The sequence below is a fragment of the Oncorhynchus masou genome, chromosome 28, assembly GCF_036934945.1.
Source record: "Oncorhynchus masou masou isolate Uvic2021 chromosome 28, UVic_Omas_1.1, whole genome shotgun sequence".
In the NCBI taxonomy this organism is placed as follows: domain Eukaryota; kingdom Metazoa; phylum Chordata; class Actinopteri; order Salmoniformes; family Salmonidae; genus Oncorhynchus; species Oncorhynchus masou.
In genome coordinates, this window is record NC_088239.1 from 47,818,466 (window position 1) to 47,840,063 (window position 21,598).

The 21,598-nt window shown below is 45.4% G+C and overlaps 1 protein-coding gene across 2 annotated transcripts in view; it reads left to right on the forward strand.

The window, feature by feature from the left end:
- The first annotated feature begins 141 nt into the window (after positions 1–141).
- Positions 142–21,598, forward strand: part of pi4kaa (phosphatidylinositol 4-kinase, catalytic, alpha a) — a 39,805-nt gene continuing 18,348 nt past the window's right edge. The window contains exons 1-33 of one of the 2 annotated variants that reach the window (XM_064942297.1): positions 142–327; positions 6,151–6,267; positions 6,457–6,550; positions 6,644–6,805; positions 7,011–7,273; positions 7,492–7,558; positions 9,247–9,395; positions 9,506–9,571; positions 9,667–9,763; positions 10,260–10,451; positions 10,559–10,659; positions 10,793–11,052; positions 11,159–11,254; positions 11,468–11,651; positions 11,761–11,861; positions 14,274–14,442; positions 14,560–14,610; positions 14,733–14,841; positions 15,040–15,176; positions 15,298–15,431; positions 15,581–15,663; positions 15,833–15,903; positions 16,110–16,316; positions 16,409–16,492; positions 16,564–16,653; positions 16,841–16,960; positions 17,188–17,280; positions 17,412–17,568; positions 18,042–18,169; positions 18,292–18,450; positions 18,607–18,758; positions 18,872–18,979; positions 21,058–21,278. In XM_064942297.1, coding sequence (XP_064798369.1) covers positions 229–327; positions 6,151–6,267; positions 6,457–6,550; positions 6,644–6,805; positions 7,011–7,273; positions 7,492–7,558; positions 9,247–9,395; positions 9,506–9,571; positions 9,667–9,763; positions 10,260–10,451; positions 10,559–10,659; positions 10,793–11,052; positions 11,159–11,254; positions 11,468–11,651; positions 11,761–11,861; positions 14,274–14,442; positions 14,560–14,610; positions 14,733–14,841; positions 15,040–15,176; positions 15,298–15,431; positions 15,581–15,663; positions 15,833–15,903; positions 16,110–16,316; positions 16,409–16,492; positions 16,564–16,653; positions 16,841–16,960; positions 17,188–17,280; positions 17,412–17,568; positions 18,042–18,169; positions 18,292–18,450; positions 18,607–18,758; positions 18,872–18,979; positions 21,058–21,278 — 4,321 coding nt within the window. In that variant the 5' untranslated portion in view covers positions 142–228. The remainder of the gene's footprint in view (positions 328–6,150; positions 6,268–6,456; positions 6,551–6,643; positions 6,806–7,010; positions 7,274–7,491; positions 7,559–9,246; positions 9,396–9,505; positions 9,572–9,666; positions 9,764–10,259; positions 10,452–10,558; positions 10,660–10,792; positions 11,053–11,158; positions 11,255–11,467; positions 11,652–11,760; positions 11,862–14,273; positions 14,443–14,559; positions 14,611–14,732; positions 14,842–15,039; positions 15,177–15,297; positions 15,432–15,580; positions 15,664–15,832; positions 15,904–16,109; positions 16,317–16,408; positions 16,493–16,563; positions 16,654–16,840; positions 16,961–17,187; positions 17,281–17,411; positions 17,569–18,041; positions 18,170–18,291; positions 18,451–18,606; positions 18,759–18,871; positions 18,980–21,057; positions 21,279–21,598) is intronic. The other variant, XM_064942298.1, reaches the window with a different exon arrangement.

Sequence of the window (21,598 nt, forward strand, 5' to 3'; positions counted from 1 at the left end):
CTCAGCCGACATGATTTGAGAAACATTCGAGTTCTCAAATTGTTTGACTTCAAAACCTTGATCATTGCTTACCATTAACAACGCATTTTTCTAATGACCTTGTACTGCGCCGTATGAACTCACGTGCTCGCCGTAGTTGTTGGTGTCCGCTATCTAGTTAGCTTGCCCTCTTCGCAGTGGTAAGCGCTGTAAAATGTTCTTACTACCTGTTTGTGTTGAATTATAAAAATGTCTGCGAAGGCAACAGGAACCAGAGGATTTTATTTCAATACTGTCTTGTCCTTGGCGCGCTCTTTGGCCGCACACCGCCCTGCGCCAATAGATAAGGTGAGTCTGAATGATTTAAAAGCATTAGTGAGCTAATGCTAGCTAAGTTGGCTATTAGGTTCGGTTAACATTACATGTGTACCTTGTTGCTATATGTACATGGCTAACTCATAGTGATGTGCGATGCTATCGAGACCAGCTACTAGCTAGCTACTCGTTTTCCATAAGCTACACAGCTGTTGGAGAAACAGTTTACTAACCTAGCTATGTTAGTCATTCATTCTCAAACAAGGCCCTTGCTTTGGCTTGTCATTCCACATCGGAACATGATACAGCAACAAGGCAGTTTTACACATTGGGCTAGTTCGTTTTGCATGACCCGGTGCCCAGGAGGATGAAGATTGCATTTAAGGACCAATGGAAAAGTCTAAGATGACCAAACTCCGCCTACCCGGAGCACCGTGCCTTGCAAAACGAACTAGCCCATACTGACAACCTAGTTTAATAACTAGCAAAAAATTTGCTAGGTACGCCTTTAGCTGCCTGTCGATGATATGGTCGATTGTCATTCCATCAGAATGAGGAAGTTAGTATAGCCATTAGTTATCAAGTTAGCTGTCAAACCTGTCAAATGAGTTAACGCCCCCATTTATTTGTCAACATTGGTCATTGATTGATTTACTATTTACTTGAATGTGCTGAATTCTTTATTTCAACCATACGGTTTATGATTTCAACAAACATAATTTGCCTTATTTCACATATCGCAGTCATATTAAACCAACAACATGATTTGGGGTGTGTTGTATTGCGTGGCTAATTATTCAGCGGTTGGCAGGAAAGCTGCGTGGGAGGAACTGTCAGCCAAACTCTATTAAAAAACTGGAAGTTATCAATAGTATAACAAAACACAACCATATCTCCCATCTATGAAATGGATTCTTGTGTAAAAATGTTTTACTGCAAAAGTGGTTACATTGATGGCACCACCCCTTAACTCAAACAGTGCAGAATAATGCCAGGCTGGAGGGGGGAGTGGCCACAAAGCTATGTAACCCAATATTACAAGCTCTGATATTGCTCAAATTTGTTATACAAGTAGTCAGCTGTCTGCCATACACACATAAATAGCATTATACCTGTAAACAGACAGATACAATAGGCGTAAATATAAACTCATCATGGTAAATGTAAACTTTTTGCACTCATTCAGTGCTGTATGGTCATGCCTGGAAATAATGCATACTGTTGCAAATATGTTGATGTTGTGGCTATTGTAATAGGCTCTACGGAAATCAAGTGGGCTCAGACATAGAAATAAAAACTTTTTGTGTCCAAGGTTCCTTAAGTGATTATGTATCTATAGCCCCGAGTCTTGCAATTAAGTCAAAGGGCCAAACACAGATGACCTTTGATTTTTTTGCTTCAAATCCAATATGGCTGCCTTTATAACATTTGCTGGAGGTTAAACCACCTGTAAATAGGAATTTAGTAAGTTGAGCATTTTTGTTTAGAAGTGTGTACAACAGTCATGCCTATAAAGACTGTTGGTTTGAATATAAGTAGCCCTTGTTCATTTGTATTGTTTTATTCTTCTTGTTTGAATTGTTTGAATAGCCGACGCCAACTAGTTTTTCAATATGCGTTCATGTTTTAATCTCATTCACACACTTACAGCATATCAACAATGGGCAATTCCACCAAAATATAGTAACAAGCAGAAATTAGCATAACCAAGTTACAGGAAAGCAATCGTAATACAACAGGCAGCTACTCTAGTAGTGTATAAATACAGCTCTTTTCCCCAATAAAACTAAGTGTGCAAGGTTGATTCAAAGTCTTTGAGCTGACCAGGTCATGAGTGTGTCCTTAAAGGATGAGGAGACAATGTAGTCAGTGGTGGTTATAGTTCTGTGGCCTGACCAGTAGTGGTTGTAGTTCTGTGGCCTGACCAGTAGTGGTTGTAGTTCTGGGGCCTGACCAGTAGCCAGTGGTGGTTGTAGTTCTGGGGCCTGACCAGTAGCCAGTGGTGGTTGTAGTTCTGGGGCCTGACCAGTAGCCAGTGGTGGTTGTAGTTCTGGGGCCTGACCAGTAGCCAGTGGTGGTTGTAGTTCTGGGGCCTGACCAGTAGCCAGTGGTGGTTCTGGGGCTTGACGAGTTTACACAGCTAACTGGTCATTCTGGGCAATCTGCAGCAACAATGTTAGTATCTGGGCCGGCAGGGTAGCCTAGTGGTTAGAGCGTTGGAGGTTGTGAGTTCAAACCCCCGAGCTGACAAGGTACAAATCTGTCGTTCTGCCCCTGAACAGGCAGTTAACCCACTGTTCCCAGGCCATCATTGAAAATAAGAATTTGTTCTTAACTGACTTGCCTGGTTAAATAAAGGTAAAATAAAAAAAATAAAATCCTTCCTGTATGACTGGTGGGATATTGGGGCTGTGGGCTACATTTTTACAAATGTATTAAAAATAAAAAGCTTAAATCTCTTGGGTCAATAAGTTGTCTCTTAGGCAAGCCTAAATAAGTTCAGGAGTAAAAATGTGCTTTACAAGCCATATAATAAGTTGCATGAACTCACTCTGTGTGCAATAATGGTGTTTACAGGATTTTTTGAATGACTACCTCATCTCTGTACCCGACACCAGAGTTTCTGAACAATGTGACCGGGAAGATTTTAATTTACCAGACAATTTGAGAAATTTAACGGACATCCATTTGATTCTGAACTGGGGCAGCCAGGGCCATCAATAAACAAGTTATATTGGCCAAATGAGACACATTTACGTGTCCTTAAAAACAGTATATAAAAAATTACCAAAACACCATTCCTTGCGTTTCAATATGTAGCATACTTTGGGGGGGGGTTTTACTTTCCTAAAACAATAATTGTCCACATCACGGTTCAGGTGTCAGAGATTTGAGCACGACATGCATCAGAGCATTGAATGCATACAGTGCCATAGGAAAGTATTCAGATCTGTTCACTTTTTCCACATTTTGTTATGTTACAGCCCATATTCTAAAATGAATAAAATAAAATTAAAAACTTCAGTAATCGACACAAAATACCCAATAATGGCAAAGTGAAAACAGATTTTTAGAAATGTTTGCTAATTTATTAAAAATAAAATACCTTATTTACATAAGTATTCAGACCCTTTGCTATGAGACTCAATTGAGCTCAGGTGCATTTTGTTTCCATTGATCATCCTTGAGATGTTTCTGCAACTTGCTTGGAGTCCACCTGTGGTAAATTCAATTGATTGGACATGATTTGGAAAGGCTCACACCTGTCTATATAAGGTCCCACAGTTGACAGTGCATGTCAGAGCAAAAACCAAGCCATGAGGTCGAAGGAATTGTCCGTCAAGGCACAAAACTGGGGAAAGGTACCGAAAAATGTCTGCAGCATTGAAGGTCCTCAAGAACACAGTGGCCTCCATCATTCTTAAATGTAGGAAGTTTGGAACCACCAAGACTCTTCCTAGAGTTGGCCGCCCGGCCAAACGGAGCAATCGGGGGAGAAGGGCCTTGGTCAGGGAGAGCAATGGGCTAGTAACCAAAAGGTTGCAAGTTCGTATCCCGAGCTGACAAGGTACAAATCTGTCGTTCTGCCCCTGAACAAGGCAGTTCCTAGGCCACCATTGAAAACTGACTTGCCTAGTTAAATAAAGGGAAAATAACATTTAAAAAACCTGATGGTCACTGCCAGAGCTCTAGAGTTCTTCTGTGGAGATGGGAGAATTTTCCAGAAGGACAACCATCTCTGCAGCGCTACACCAATCAGGCCTTTATGGTAGTGACCAGACAGAAGCTACTCTTCAGTAAAAGGCACCTAAAGACTCTCAGACCATGAGAAACAGGATTCTCTGGTCTGATGAATCCAAGATTGAACTCGTTGGCCTGAATGCAAAGTGTCACTTCTGAAGGAAACCTGGTACCGTCCCTACGGTGAAGCATGATGGTGGCAGCATCATGCTGTAGGGATGTTTTTCAGCGGCAGGTACTGAGAGACTAGTCAGGATTTGAGGCATAGATGAACAGAGCAAATACAGAGAGATCCTTGATGAAAACCTGCTCAGGGCCTCCGACTGGGGCGAAGGTTCACCTTCCAACAGGACAACGACCCTAAGCACACAGCCAAGACAATGCAGGAGTGGCTTCAGGACAAGTCTCTCTGAATATTCTTGAGTGGCCCAGCCAGAGCCCGGAATTGAACCCGATCGAACATCTTTGGAGAGACGTGAAAATAGTTGTGCAGCAACACTCCCCATCCAACCTGATAGAGGTTTGTGCAGTAGACAGGACTTGTACATTATCACAGCATATTAGCTATATGCCTTGCCTGACAATGTTGTTCTTCTCAGAGCATATTCTATTTAAAAACTCAAGCTTTGATAGCAAAATATATTTAGTTTAGAGCCTGAAATCAACTTTTTGGTCCACCAGCCAATGTGGCAGGTAGAAGAAAAACAATTCTATCAGCCAAATAATCTTTTTTTTTTATAATCTTTTGCTATATATACATTAAAAACGGATGAGCGTACTTTGTAATGTAACTGCTGCTGACCTCACAACGGCAGTCAAGCACCCAAGCTAACTGGCTGAAGTTGGCTAGCTTCCTAGCTACTTCCAGTCACAAATGAGAGAACACCTCAGTCACCGTTTTTCTCACCCAAGCAGAGCTGGTTAGGCTGTTTTCATGTTATCTAGAATGTTAGTGACTGTAACTGTGCTGCTGGCAACAATGAAACTTTTTTTTTATGCCAGAGAAGCCCGTGTTTGGAGGATATATTGGTACGTGTGTTATTCTCCAAACACCGGCTTCAAGGGCATTATCACTTATACTATTTCATCCTTCCACAAGATATAGTCCCGACACAAATCAAGGGTTGCTACCTGAGCCAGCTGGTCGTTCTTACTTTCGGTTCGGTTGCCAGAGACGCGACCCTATCGGTCAGTCATTTTGTTCTTTATCTATGGACGTGACCCACTCATTCGTTCTAAATGTTCTATTGCCACACTGACTGGCAACGTTATTATTCCTTGCTTTCTATCTAGCCAACTACGGCTAACTTAGTCACCCAAACAGTGCAGCCAGAATAACAACAAAGTAGCAGCATTTGCATATTTTTAAGCTTTTCTCTAGTGACATTTATTTGGATACATCTGTAAGAATGAGCTAATGATTTGAAATTTCACCTGGCATAGAAAATGTGCTCACTCGTCAGGACACTGTTGTTCAGAGGAGCTAGCCAACAACACAGCTAACACAATCACTTCAAACTGAAGCTGGAAAGACTGCAAACTAGCCGCACTTCGTTTCGTTCTACCTATTTCTTTGTCTATATCCATACAAATTATGCTCATTCATGATTTCGACTGCCTGAGAAAAGCTGCCTGTCTGTCTGTTTCATCCAGACTCGTTCATTACTATGGGACAGCTGGATATCAATTTGAATATTGAAACAATGTTGCAAATGTCGGAGAGACAGACGGCTAAGTTTATACACATCTCTCTGCTGTTGAAAACTAAATGTTAGTCTAAAAGAAATGTGAGATAATGTTTAGATGCTTTTATAGTGGAGATCAAGAGTATAAATTGCCTGGCTGGGCTGATGAGAAAGTGGATTGCACAGTCAGATGGAACAGAGTAAATAGGCATTTTAACTTCGTAGCTTTAGCCAGTGGTAACATGTGGAATAGACACCGGCTGGAATGCTGAACCAATCATCATCCAGGATTTGACCCACCGGTTGAATAACTGAGATATAGGGCAAGATACTACATTTGTTTTATCCCCTTATTGGTGGCGGTTAGGACTGATGGACTGACTAGTTAGCAAAATACAAGCCACATGTTTGCTGTTCATCTCTCTTTCAGGTCCAGAAGCTACAATGCATGTGTCCAGTAGATTTCAGAGGGGTGTTCCAGCTGGACGAGAGAAGGAGGGATGCGGTCATAGCTCTGGGCATCTTCCTGGTCGAGTCGGACCTACAGGTAGTTTGAACTGAAGCAGCTAGGCCTACTCTGTTAATGGTTGCGTTTTTATAATGCTTTATATGGGACGGATGTTCCTTGAGTCCCTGACCCTGTCAGACCAATAACTGGCTACTATCTCAGCACCCTGTGTGCCCCCCTTAGCTGTTTAGTGGCTTTTGCTCGAGCAATTTGATGTTTTTATTGCAGCACAAAGACGCAATCATCCCCTACCTGTTGGGGCTGCTGAAGGGACTTCCCAGAGTTCAATGGATCGAAGAAAGCTCTGGAAGCAAGGGACTTGGTAAGGAAAGAGATGCAAGCATTTGTCTGTCTCATGGCATTCAGTATGAATTCATCCTGTGACTGGTTGATGGTCTATCTTCCTGTCCAACAGAGATCCTGCCGGTAGCAGAGAACTTCTGCTTCTGTCTGGGCACTCTTCTATCTGACGTTGCCCAGCGAGATAACACCTTGCGAGGACAGATCCTGGAGGCCATCATGGACATAATGCAGGTCCTGCTGGACATCTGCCTGGACCCAGAGAGCCATGATAAAGGTACCAGCATGTGTTCTCTATGTCACCATTTCACTTTCAACAGTGTTTAAGGAAAATGTTAGTTCCAGGTTAGTTATTGAGTTAATTTCTCTTGTCCTCACAAATGTTGTGATATATGTAGATGGACACAGAAAGAGCATAGAATGAAAAAAGCAGCTGTTCACCTGTCTGTCTCTTTCTCTCACCCCTCTCCCTTCCTCCCTAGAATACCTGTGCCGGTACACTGTGCCCTGCCTGTTGGGCGTGGCCCGGGCCTTCGGTCGCTATAGCAACACAGAGGAGCCCCTGCTGTCCAAGCTATTTCCGCGGGCGGGAGCCCCGCTCCTGTCTGGTGCCGAGGAGGCTGACCCGTCACGACGGCGCTCCTTCAACGACTTCCGCTCCATCATGCCGGCCTCGCTGCTCACAGTTTGTCAGGGAGACACCATCAGGCGCAAAGGAAGCTCCGTGTCCAGCATATCACAGCAGGTACTATTACCATACTATACCAACACTACTACCATCACTACTGCTTCACCATAGTACTGTCATTACTGCTCATTGTGTGTCAGGGAGACACCATAAGACTCAAGGGCTCCTCTGTTACTATTTCAGTACAGAGAATACGTCTGTACTACCATACCCTGCCACTAGAGGTCAAGGGAGTCTCGTATTTGAAATGTCTGAAAATGTTATTTCTTCTGTAGGCCAGTCCAGAGCGAGCAGGACTGACCCTCAGCTGCCCAGTTGATCCCTCTGCACAGTACTTTGAAGGTGAGGAAATATAAGAAAAGCAATATCCACTGCTCAAAAAAATAACACATCCTATGAAATATTCTTATTAAATACTTTTTTCTTTACATAGTTGAATGTGCTGACAACAAAATCACACAAATTATCAATGGAAATCAAATTTATCAACCATGGAGGTCTGGATATGGAGTCACACTCAAAATGAAAGTGGAAAACCACACTATAGGCTGATCCAACTTTGATGTAATGTCCTTAAAACAAGTCAAATTGAGGCTCAGTAGTGTGTGTGGCCTCCACGTGCCTGTTTGACCTCCCTACAACACATGGGCATGCTCCTGATGAGGTGGCGGATGGTCTCCTGAGGGATCTCCTCCCAGACCTGGACTAAAGCATCCGCCAACTCCTGGACAGTCTGTGGTGCAATGTGGCGTTGGTGGATGGAGCGAGACATGATGTCCCAGATGTGCTCAATTGGATTCAGGTCTGGGGAACGGGCGGGCCAGTCCATAGCATCAATGCCTTCCTCTTGCAGGAACTACTGACACACTCCAGCCACATGAGGTCTAGCATGGTCTTGCATTAGGAGGAACCCAGGGCCAACCGCACCAGCATATGGTCTCACAAGGGATCTGAGGATCTCATCTCGGTACCTAATGGCAGTCAGGCTACCTCTGGCGAGCACATGGAGGGCTGTGCGGCCCCCCAAAGAAATGCCACCCCACACCATGACTGACCCACCGCCAAACCGGTCATGCTGGAGGATGTTGCAGGCAGCAGAACGTTCTCTACGGTGTCTCCAGACTCTGTCACTTCTGTCACATGTGCTCAGTGTGTACCTGCTTTCATCCGTGAAGAGCACAGGGCACCAGTGGCGAATTTGCCGATCTTGGTGTTCTCTGGCAAATGCCAAACGTCCTGCACGGTGTTGGGCTGTAAGCACAACCCCCACCTGTGGACGTCGGGCCCTCATACCACCCTCATGGAGTCTGTTTCTGACCGTTTGAGCAGACACATGCACATTTGTGGCCTGCTGGAGGTCATTTTGCAGGGCTCTGGCAGTGCTCCTCCTGCTGCTGGGTTGTTGCCCTCCTACGGCCTCCTCCACATCTGTCTCCTGGTAGCGCCTCCATGCTCTGGACACTACGCTGACAGACATAGCAAACCTTCTTGCCACAGCTCGCATTGATGAGCTGCACTACCTGAGCCACTTGTGTGGGTTGTAGACTCCGTCTCATGCTACCACTAGAGTGAAAGCACCGCCAGCATTCAAAAGTGACCAAAACATCAGCCAGGAAGTGAGAAGTGGTCTGTGGTCGCCACCTGCAGAACCACTCCTTTATTGGGGGTGTCTTGCTAATTGCCTATAGTTTCCACCTGTTGTCTATTCCATTTGCACAACAGCATGTGAAATGTATTGTCAATCAGTGTTGCTTCCTAAGTGGACAGTTTGATTTCACAGAAGTGTGATTGACTTGAAGTTACATTGTGTTGTTTAAGTCTTTATTTTTTTTGAGCAGTGTATTTCGGAAGTATTTCAGTTGATTTAGTAGCCCACGTCTCACTTTTTGACTGATACTTTTCTCATTATATATCACTCTCTCTCACGCTCCCTCTCTCTATCCCCCCTCTCACCCTCCCTTCCTCTCTCTATCACTCCATCTCACCTTCTCTCTCTATCCCTCTCTCTCTCTTTCTTTCTTTCCACCCAGGCTCCTATCTTCCGGATGGTAGTGCTGTGGATCCAGACTATTACTTCTCCACCATCAGTTCTAGTTTCTCTGTGTCTCCTCTGTTCACGGGCAGTGCCCAGGGAGAGTTTGACGTCCCTCTGGACATTCTGCGCCAGCTCCTCAACATGGTCAGTACATGTGTAGAATCGGATTGGATAGAACTGTGGACTCGGGTTGGATAGAACTGTGGAATCGTTTTTCAGAATTTATTTCTAAGTGTTCTGTTTGTCTTGTGCAGGTTGAGCAGTTTGTCGCTGAATCCTTTCTGAAAACACTGGATGACACCTTGCAGGAACTTCTGGAGGTAGGTTCATTTCCCCTCTATTTGAATGAAAGCCCTTTCCTGTGGAGCCCTCAAGATCGATGTTACATCATGTTTGTTGTGTTCTCTCCCTGTAGTTGAACCCAGGTATGCACCTGCACTACAGGACCTTCAGTGATCCTCTGTATGTGACCATCTTCAAGATGCTCAGAGACACGCTGTATAACCTGAAAGGTAACAACCCCACTGGTCTCTCACCCGAATCTTTTTAAAGGGGAGAAATCTGCAGTTGCTACATCCATGTTTGGACGTATACATGAATGATATGTACCCATATCTTATAATTGCCTCCTGAACTCAACTGTCGTACCCCATCAGAACTCAAAAGATAAGTTGGTTGTAAGCAAACACTATACAGCCTCAAAACATGGTTACAATTATCATTTTGATTTCATGCATGAAATCAATTTGTGAATTTGAGAGTGGTTACATTTCTCCAGTCCAGTCCCTCAGCTGTTTAGCAAAACCAGTGTTGTTGTTTGAACGGCAGATTGCCCCTTTAACCTGACCCTAACCTTTAGCCTAACCTAACCCATCTCTAATATACAGAAAGCCTATTGATATGACCTGATTTGCTATTGTTCAGAATCAGTTCAGCGGACTGTTTGCTGCACGTGTTTCTGACTGTTCCACGAGCGTGTTATTGATGTTGGTGTGGCGGTGTTCCCAGACCTGCAGACGGGCTATGTGAAGGAGGTTCATGACTTTGTCCTGGAGCAGTTCAGTAGTAGCCAGTCAGAGCTGCAGAGGATCCTACATGATGTAGATCACCTCCACAGTGAGCTGAGTCCTCTGAAGCTACGCTGCCAGGCGAACGCTGCCTGCGTCGACCTCATGGTCTGGGCCGTCACTGAGGAGCAGGGTAAGCTTGCTCCCCATGCGCATGCCTTGAAAAGCAGGGGGGGGGGGATTGGGTCATTCATTTGGAATGAACGCAAACCGACTGTTCATGCGTTTTGCTTTGATCAGGAGCTGAGAACCTGTGTACCAAGCTGTCGGAGAAGCTGCAGTCCAAGACGTCCAGTAAAGTTATCATCGCTCACATGCCCCTGCTCATCTGCTGTCTACAGGTAGGTTCTGCAATGCCGACAGTGGTTCCCTCCGAGTCGCTTCCTGTTTTTATCTGTCTTCACAATATTGTGTTGATGAGAATGCCAATCAATCATACCTGATAAGAATGTTCCTGGGTGTGTTTGTGTGTAGGGTCTGGGTCGTCTGTGTGAGCGGTTCCCGGTGGTGGCCCACTCTGTCACCATGTCTCTCAGAGACTTCCTGGTGGTCCCCTCTCCTGTCCTCGTCAAGTTGTACAAGTACCACAGCCAGTACACCACAGGGACCGGCGAGGTCAAGATCCACGTGACCAATGAGCACTCCCAGTCTACGTTCAGTGCTCACGCTAATAAGAAGAGCCAGCCCTCCATGTACGAACAGCTCCGAGACATCTCCATAGACAACATCTGCAGGTGAGGAAAGACTTTTGTTCTCAGAGAAGAGAAATATGAGCAACGTTCATGTCTTTCATTCGCCGCTGTCACCAAATATGCGGTCTGTGTCTTTCCCTTCTCTCAGCTGTCTGAAGGCTGGTCTGACTATGGACAGTGTTATAGTGGAGGCTTTCCTAGCCAGCCTGTCCAACCGTCTCTACATCTCTCAGGAGAATGACAAGTAAGTCTATCTGACCCCAACATCACCTCTTACTTTACTTATGAGCAGGCTGTACTACCTCTGAGAAATAACTCTCAATGTTAGCTAGTGAACCTCAGGTGACCTGCCTAGAAAGACTCCTGCAGTGATTGATAGGAGCTCTAACCAATCCCCATCTCCGTGGCAATGACTGTCAGCCCCTCTGACCAACTGTATGTCTCCCCCCCCCCCCAGAGAGGCCCACTTGATCCCAGACCACACCATCAGAGCCCTGGGTCACATCGCGGTGGCTCTGAGGGACACGCCCCGCGTCATGGAGCCCATCCTACAGATCCTACAGCAGAAGTTCTGCCAGCCGCCTTCACAGCTAGACGTACTCATTATAGATCAGCTGGGATGCATGGTCATCACTGGGAATGTGAGGCGCTCACACACTCGATCTTGTCTTTTTATACTCATTCCTTCTTGCCTCTCTCCCCTTTGCAATACATCCCTCAGCAAACGCATTGTTTTCTCTCACCTCACAGCAATATATCTACCAGGAGGTGTGGAACCTGTTCCAGCAGATCAGTGTGAAGGCCTCCTCTATGGTCTACTCTACCAAGGACTACAAGGACCACGGATACAGGTGTCATCAGCCCCTAAACCTTTGCCCCCTATCCTATCCTCAGTAGCCAATCATGACTATAGGAGCTAGGGCTTCCGAGGGACCAGAAATCTTCCAATACGTTGTATCAAACAAACAAAAATCAAGAAGAAAACAGAAAACATTATCTTCTTTAGTTGGTCTGATGACATCATGAATGAATCAAACAGGCCTGGCAGCGCTTCGGGCTGCCGCACACACAGAGTCAGAACCGGCACGTACACGACGTGACACACAGCATAAAATAATGCGACCGTCAAAACAAAAAAATCACATTGACCACGTTTACATGCGCACAGTATTTCGGATAGTAGCTCATATCCCGCTTAAGGTCTTATTCGGGATAAGCTGTTTACATGCACTTTTGATATCTCGCTCACTAGTATCTCTGTAACCATGAATAAACAGAACATTCCTCATTTAAGATCATCAGGTTTAAATGGAATCATAACTGACATCTGGACACTGCCTATAGGTCTATAACCTCTCACATGTAGTGTAATACCATATTAACTCCTGCAGAATTATGCATTTCTTGCAGTAAAATGATACACCAAATGTTGATTTAGTCTCGGGAACAGGAGTGGAGAAATATGCTTTCTTTCAGCGTCTCTTGAGAAAATGCAAATGTGGGTGTCACGTGTTGTCTTGGACACTGTTATGCAAGGAGACAGTATTTCAACCACATAAAATATGCACCCAAGACGAACTGAACTGTCTTATCAGAGACGTGTTTTATTGATTTTTCTCAGCTTTTCATTTCCTTAAAACCGGTCAAACTGATGACATTTTGCACAGGTCCATTCTTTCCTCTGTTGTGGAGTTATTGACTTTTCTCCCCGGTTTCCTAAACGAAACCGACATCTTTACCGGTGTCAGCTAGATTACTAATGCATTCATTCTATTGATGTAAGACATTCTGGTGAGCACTGCTTTATTTAGTCTTCTGGGGCAACAAGTTATGACCGAAGAGAATCTGCATGTATCTATGTAACAAACAAATAGCCTACCAAATGTTGGAAATTATAAGCAAAAACGTATTTAAATTAGGCGTGAAAGTAGCATAACCCAGTAGGTCAGCGTCCCCCTAACTCGGTGCGCGTTTTGGTTTTTGCCTTAGCATTACAGCCGTGTAGTACTCCAACAAAAAAACAAAACGTGCACCTCTTGGGGTCCCCAGGACCGAGTTTGGGAAACACCGCAGTAGGCTATATCGTCCAGTAGCCTGCAGAGTATCAGCAAAACCAATTATTCTAGATGTACTATGGTGGATGGGACTGCGCAGGTATCCTACTTTCTGAAGGGATTTGTTTGACAATCCGGTGAGAACATCATCACATGACACCCGTGATATGTGAAACTGAGCAGACTGTGAAAAACAACAGTAAACAGAATAAGATGTTTACATGCCACTGTATCCCATCTGAGATCAACATATCCCAGCTATCTTATCCGGGTTTCTCATGACCCGGATACAAGCTTTTCCAGGTTATGGTAAATGGGATAAGATGTGTAGGGTGCCGTCTTTCGGATGGGACGTTAAACGGGTGTCCTGACTCTTTGTGGTCACTAAAAGATTCCATGGCACTTATCATAAGAGTAAGGGTGTTAACCCCGGTGTCCTGGCTAAATTCCCATTCTGGCTGTCGTACCATCATGGTCACTTAATCATCCCCCGTTTCTAATTGGATCATTCATCCCGCCTCCACTCCCCTGTAACTATTCCCCAAGTCGTTGATGTAAATGAGTGTGGAGGGGTTAATACTGTTTTTAATTATGTTTATATGCGTCAACTCCCAAAAAAATAATAACGGGATATTGGTGTGCGTGTAAACGTGGTTACTGTTTACACAACCTATGATAGCCTAACACCACTGTCACCAATAGAGACAACAACATTGTCACATCAATGGTGACAGGCTCGTTGTGCTGGAAGGACAGCGACCGTAATACCTGTGTTCTTCAGTTTTGGTCAAATACATAGACACGGCTGATAGACAGACGACAGAAGTCACACACAGCATCAAATAATGTTAAAGAATAAGCAGCCAATCAGAACAATGCAAAAGGCCTTCTGTCCAGCTTCTGAAGGCCTAGCCAATGGCTGGCTGAACTAGTTAGATTGTTCTACCCAGAGACCACCAAAGCAAAATCCTGATGGGATATTTTTAATACTCTTCAGTATTAACCCACTCACTGCCTGACTCAAACTGAAGAGATTAAATCAGAAGATCATTAAAATGATTGTAAAAAAACAAAAACATTTTGTTTAAATCCTCAGGCCTTCCCTGTTCCCCACAGTCCCCCACTGCCGAACCCCTAACTCACTGCACATGGCCAGCTCCATGACCCACTATACTAAAAACGACTATGCAAATCTCATGTGTGTTTCAGACACTGTTCCCTGGCGGTGATCAATGCGTTAGCAAACATAGCAGCTAACCTGGCCGCAGAGCAGATGGTAGATGAGCTGCTGGTCAACCTACTGGAGCTGTTTGTCCAGCTTGGACTGGAGGGCAAGAGGGCCAGCGAGAGGGCCTCGGACAAGGGCCCCGCACTGAAGGTACACTCCATTTACACAGTAACCATAACTTAGGCTAGACTACAAGGTTCCTTGACAACAGGCTTGTGTTAGTTGTTTTGTGTTGACATTGTTTAGCTATCGTTTATTTATTTCCAGGCGTCAAGCAGTGCAGGAAACCTTGGAGTACTGATTCCTGTTATTGCCGTGGTATGTGGGTTGCCTCTATACATTTTTGTATTTTCAACAGTTTGTGCAGTATTTGTCTCGAGTGTCTGTGCAGCACTACTTCATCTCTACACTCCGTGTTGATCTGGGTCTCCTCTGTGTAGCTGACAAAGCGTCTGCCGCCCATCAAGGAAGCGAAGCCTCGCCTGCAGAAGCTGTTCAGAGACTTCTGGCTCTACTCTGTGGTGATGGGCTTCGCTGTTGAGGGATCAGGTGGCTGTTTAAGATTATATTAACATATACTACAGTAAACCACCAGGATTGGTGTACAATCTATAGAATTGACTCGACGTGGTTTAAATGGTGGCCTATACCCATCTCGTGGTAAGATTAAAGTGAGTTTATCAGGCTAACAGTCATTCTGCTGTGTAAAAGTGCATAGGTGTAATAAAGGTTTTGTGTGTTCTGCAGGTCTGTGGCCAGAGGAGTGGTATGAGGGAGTTTGTGAGATCGCCACCAAGTCTCCCCTCCTCACTTTCCCCAGTGGAGAACCTCTACGCTCTGAACTACAGTACAACTCTGCCCTGAAGAACGACACTGTCACCGCAGTACGAAACGCAACCACACACACATACAGATCGTGTACAGACATACACACACGTCCTACTACAAACACACACACACAGGCTGACGTTCCCTGGTTTTGTGTGTGTGTGTGTGTGTTTTCAGGCGGAGCTGAATGACCTGAGAAGCACCATTATAAACCTGCTAGATCCTCCTCCTGAGGTGTCTGCTCTCATCAACAAACTAGACTTTGCCATGTCGACCTACCTACTGTCTGTGTACAGGCTGGAGTACATGAGGTAATCTCTCCCCTCTTCTCTCACCAGGATGCTGCGTGCTCTAGACTCTGACCTATTCCAATCCATCTCTCCCCTCTTCTCTCACCAGGATGCTGCGTGCTCTAGACTCTGACCTTTTCCAATCCATCTCTCCCCTCTTCTCTCACCAGGATGCTGCGTGCTCTAGACTCTGACCGTTTCCAGGTGATGTTCCGCTACTTTGAGGACAGAGCCATCCAGAAGGACAAGTCTGGTAAGCTGCATTACACAGTCATTGCAGTTAATACACAGGTATTACAGGTGTTACACAGGTATTACTCATGTATTAGACCGCTATTACACATTTATTACACCTATATTTTCCATTTATTCCACATGATTTAGACAGTGATATAATGAATGTCTCCTCTCTTTGTCTCCAGGTATGATGCAGTGTGTGATAGCCGTTGGGGACAAAGTGTTTGAGGTCTTCCTACAGATGATGGCTGAGAAGGTAAGGTTGTCGGATAACACTTAACACCCAACACTAGCCATGGAGTCGTACAACGAATATTTGAGGGCCGTCGTCAGATTCAATCAAAACGGAGAGACGCAAGAGCATCTGAAAGTCAAGGACACCTGACCGTCTGTGGAGCATGTCCTCTCCAATGATTGGTGGGTTGGTTTAACCGTTGCTCTCTCCTGTGTTTCTCTCCCCAGCCGAAGACTAAAGCCCACGAGGAGGAGTTGGAGCGCCACGCTCAGTTCCTATTGGTCAACTTCAACCACATCCACAAGAGGATCCGTAGGGTGGCCGACAAATACCTGTCAGGTCTGGCCGAAACGTTCCCCCACCTGCTGTGGAGTGGCCGCGTACTGAAGACTATGCTGGACATCCTGCAGACCCTCTCCCTCTCCCTCGGCGCGGTGCGGACACATTGCTCTCTGGTATCCACCTGCCATTTGTTATTCTCTGTGATCCCTCAATGTATTGATTTGTGCCCCTGCTTTGTGTATAGGACATCCATAAGGACCAGCCGTACTACGACATCCCGGACACCCCCTACAGGATCACTGTACCAGACACATACGAGGCCAGAGAGGTAGGAATGGGTGTTTGGTGTGTGTGTGTGTGTTTTCTGAATGTTGCATTGACATTTCTCTGTGGTTGTAGAGCATAGTGAAGGACTTTGCTGCTCGCTGTGGGGAGATCCTGAAAGAAGCCATGAAGTGGGCCCCCTCTGTCACCAAGTCACACCTACAGGTGAGCTACACACACACACACACACACACACACATTTTGTAAAGGAAAAGCAGATGGAAACGCATTGCAGATGTTCTGTCAAATCATTGTTCATGAAGAGGTTCTAAATGGCTTTTTTTGAGGAAGTCAAGGTTTTAAATGAGTCTTGTCTTTATTCCCTGTTTTTGATGTTCTTCTCTATCTCCAGGAGTACCTGAACAAGCATCAGAACTGGGTGTCAGGTCTGTCCCAGCACACTGGCCTGGCCATGGCTACAGAGAGCATCCTGCACTTCGCTGGCTACAACAGACAGAGCACTACGCTAGGGGTGAGAACACACACACACCTAAAATGTATTTCCATTCAAAATTGTATTTTCCATAACTCTAACCCTAAACCTAACCCCTAAGCCTAAAATAGCCTTTTTACAAGCGAGGACGGCAAAATATCCTGACTTCTCAGAGTTGTAGGACTTCTGGTACTCACAAGTATAGTAAAACGTGTCCACACACACACACACACACACACAATAACCAAGTCCCTTCCTCCCTCCAGATCACTCAGCTGACAGAGAGGCCAGCCTGTGTGAAGAAAGACTACTCCAACTTCATGGCCTCACTCAACCTGAGGAATCGCTATGCTGGAGAGGTACAGAGATTCACTACTACAGTTCTAGACCGGACACTCACTTCTTCATAGACTTCATATTTCTTCGGCTGAGTCAACAGAACAATGTTGCGGTTCACATCGACATTGCGTGTGTGTGTTTCTCCCTCCAGGTGGCAGGTATGATTCATTTCATTGAGGCGGTGCGTAGCCAGTCAGACCTGTCCACCCTGATGGTCAAACAGATGACGGAGGCCCTTGACACTCAGAACCCTGAGGCCTTCACTGAGAACATGTTCAAACTGGCTGCTCTGCTCATCAGCACTAAAGGTGTGTGTGCTGACGAGTTGACTTTGGTTTGGAAGGGAAAGAAGGCACCATGTAGCCCAGGGTAGGGCAATCATTTCCGGCTACATCGGGCTTTCAAAATTCAGCTGAAGGGCTGCACTTATTTTTGTCCAGATCGATTTGTTCATCAGAAGTCTTTAGCGGGCCAGAGAAAGGGCAGCTATTTGAAAACGTATCGGTCCATTATGATGTCTACATACTTTCTGTCTAGTTTTAGAGTGGCCTGGATTTATTATAGATAGATATAGATGTTTTGTTTTTTACTCCAACCTCCCCGGGCCAGATTGAATGGATTCGGCCCATTGCCCATCCCTGATATTGCCCATTGGGGTGCATTTTTCCATGGATGTAGTCCCTTGTCCAGTTTTCGCTGTGGTGTCTCTGTCTGCCTGTCTGTCGGTCTCTGTCTGTCTCATTATATTGAAGTCTTGTGTTGTCTCCCTCTCTCTGTGAAGAGTGTGATCCTCAGCTGCTACACCACCTGTGTTGGTCTCCTCTGAAGATGTTTACAGAGCACGGCATGGAGACGGCTATCGCCTGCTGGGAATGGCTGCTGGCTGCTCGCACTGGAGTGGAGGTCCCGGTAAGCATGTTGTAGACATCTATTGCTGGAGTTGAAGTAACATTGTGTATTTCTGTGAAAATAGTGGTGGGACCCGGATTCAACCCCACACTAACACGGGTATTCTCTCTCTCTGTCTGTAGTTCATGCGTGAGATGGCGGGGGCGTGGCAGATGACAGTGGAGCTGAAGATGGGCTTGTTCTCTGATGCTCAGGTGGAGGCTGATCCCCTAGCAGCCTCAGAAGAGAGTCAGCCTGTCCCCTGTCCCCCCGACGTCACCCCTCACTGCATTTGGATAGAGGTGTGTGTGTGAGTTCAATCCAGTTCGCTTAAAATACTAGAGTAAGTGGAATTCCCTGCATGAGTCCTATGTGTTTTCATTCCATGCCCCCCCCCTCCTCCCGCTCCAACTCGTCTTCTACTTTCTCCTTCTCTCTCTCCCTCTTTCTCTCTCCAGTTTCTGGTTCAGAGGTTTGAGATAGCTAAATATTCCAGTGAAGACCAGGTGGAGATATTCGGGAGCCTATTACAACGCTCGCTCTCCCTCAATGTAGGCGGGGCCAAGAGCAGCCTCAACCGCCACGTAGCCGCCATCGGACCTCGCTTTAGGTCCACACAAACATATATATACACACACACAAGATCCAGTTTCTGATTCAGAGCAAATTCATTGAGGTAATCTCTGTGTGTGCGTGTGTGTGTGTGTGTGTGTGTGTGTGTAGGCTCCTAACTCTGGGTCTAGCACTGCTCCATTCTGACGTAGTCACCAACACCACCATCAGAAATGTCCTCCGAGAGAAGATCTACTCCACCGCCTTCGACTACTTCAGGTACACGCACACACACAGGAAGTTCTACTCCACCGTCTTCGACTACTTCAGGTACACACACACAGGAAGTTCTACTCCACCGCCTTCGACTACTTCAGGTACACACACACACACACACACACACAGGAAGTTCTACTCCACCGCTTTCGACTACTTCAGGTACACACACACACACACACACACAGGAAGATCTACTCCACCGTCTTCGACTACTTCAGGTACACACACACAGGAAGTTCTACTCCACCATCTTCGACTACTTCAGGTACACACACACACACACACACACAGGAAGTTCTACTCCACCGCCTTCGACTACTTCAGGTACACACACACACAGGAAGTTCTACTCCACCGCCTTCGACTACTTCAGGTACACACACACACACACACACACAGGAAGTTCTACTCCACCGCCTTCGACTACTTCAGGTACACACACACACACACACACACACACAGGAAGATCTACTCCACCGCCTTCGACTACTTCAGGTACACACACATACAGGAGGTTCTACTCCATAGTCCTTCACTACTAACATGGGCGATAACTTTCCCTCTCTAAATCAGTATCTTTACCACAAGGAGAGAGCGTCTTGTTGACTCAACAATATGCGATATGACATTTTAATAAATAGTTTCCTCTCCGAGGGAGGATCCTCAAAAGCCAGATGATGTGATGCCAGGTAGCCCTAAGCAGGGGAAAGGAGTTCCAATGATGGGTCTTGAGGTTATTATAGCTGGTGGTGGTTAAACAGCAAGTGTGAGGATTGTGCATTATTGTGCCGTGGTTATAGACTATAAGGTCAATAGGTCAATGACATTCCACACATGGCTACCAGGAAAGCGGAGAAGAAACAGGACACTATGCTGCTGATGATACGTTTGTATTCATTCCCAATCGGTTGTGTAAAGTACTTAAGTAAAAATACTTTAAAGTACTACTTACAGTTGAAGTCGGAAGTTTAAATACACCTTAGACAAATAAATATGAACTCAGTTTTTCACAATTCCTGACATTTAATCCTAGCAAAAATTCCCTGTCTTAGGTCCGTTAGGATCACCACTTTATTTTAAGAATGTGAAATGTCAGAATAATAGTAGAGAGAATGATTTATTTCAGATTTGACTTATTTCATCACATTCCCAGTGGGTCAGAAGTTTACATACACACAATTAGTATTTGGTAGCATTGCCTTTTAAATTGTTTAACTTTGGTCAAACGTTTTGGGTAGCCTTTCACAAGCTTCCCACAATAAGTTGGGTGAATTTTGGCCCATTCCTCCTGACAGAGCTGGTGTAACCGAGTCAGGTTTGTTGGCCTCCTTGCTCGCACAAGCTTTTTCAGTTCTGCCCACAAATGTTCTATAGGATTGAGGTCAGGGCTTTGGTAATGGCCACTCCAATACCTTGGCTTTGTTGTCCTTAAGCCGTTTTGCCACAACTTTGGAAGTTTGCTTGGGGTCATTGTCCATTTGGAAGACCCAAGCTTTAACTTCCTGACTGATGTCTTGAGATGTTGCTTCAATATTTCCATAATTTTCCTGCCATCTATTTTGTGAAGTGCACCAGTCCCTCCTGCAGCAAAGCACCCACACAACATGAATCTGCCACCGCTGTGATTCACGGCTTGCAAGCCTCCCCCTTTTTCCTCCAAACATAACGATGGTCATTATGGCCAAACACTACTATTTTAGTTTAATCAGACCAGAGGACATTTCTCCAAAAAGTACAATCTTTGTTCCCATGTGCAGTTGCAAACCGTAGTCTGGCTTTTTTTTATGGCGGTTTTGGAGGAAAAAGGGTACAAAAAAATACGCTTGTGGCCACCTGTTGAACACCTGTTCAGGGTCGGGCCTGATTAGTACTGGGACGGGAGACCGCCTATGAATACCAGGTGCCGTAAGCTAAAATTATAATACTAATGTAAAAAAGGTATTTATTATGCAGAATGTTGTTGTTCGTAAACACGTGTCATTGGCCCAAAGGGGCCGATGATCCAGAGGTCAGGATTTTCTTGTGTTAATTAATTGTATACTTCCCTCATTCTCTTTCCCCCCCCCCTCCCTCTCTAGTGCCCCACCTAAGTTCCCTACTCAGGGGGACAAGCGTCTGCGCGAGGACATCAGCTTCATGATTCGTTTCTACGCCAGCATCCTGTCGGACAAGAAGTACCTGGCGGCGTGCCAACTGGTTCCTCCCGGTGAGCTAGGCGCCGTGCCCACCCCCAGCACCCTCTCTGCCGGGATATTCGGATCACTAATCGTGTCCAGCACTTCTCCGATATCGATGCTAAGTAAGCCTACAGCGGTGGAAACACCGGCTGATTAACAACAGCATTGCAAGACTACAAGAGCATGTTTTTACACAGGTCAAATCTGACGCCTAATCAGGCTCCTTGCTACGTTGCTCATAGATCGATAAATCTTCATAGTCTGTAGGATCTCTCTCTATTTATTTCTGTCTCTCTTTCTCTGTCTATTTCTGTCTCTTTCTCTGTCTTTCTCTATTTTTCTGTGTCTGTTGCTCTTTTTCTTTCTCTCTCTCTTTTCTTTCTCTCCTTTCTCTCTCTCTCGCTCTATTCTTTCGGTCTCTCTTTCTTTATATCTATTTTAC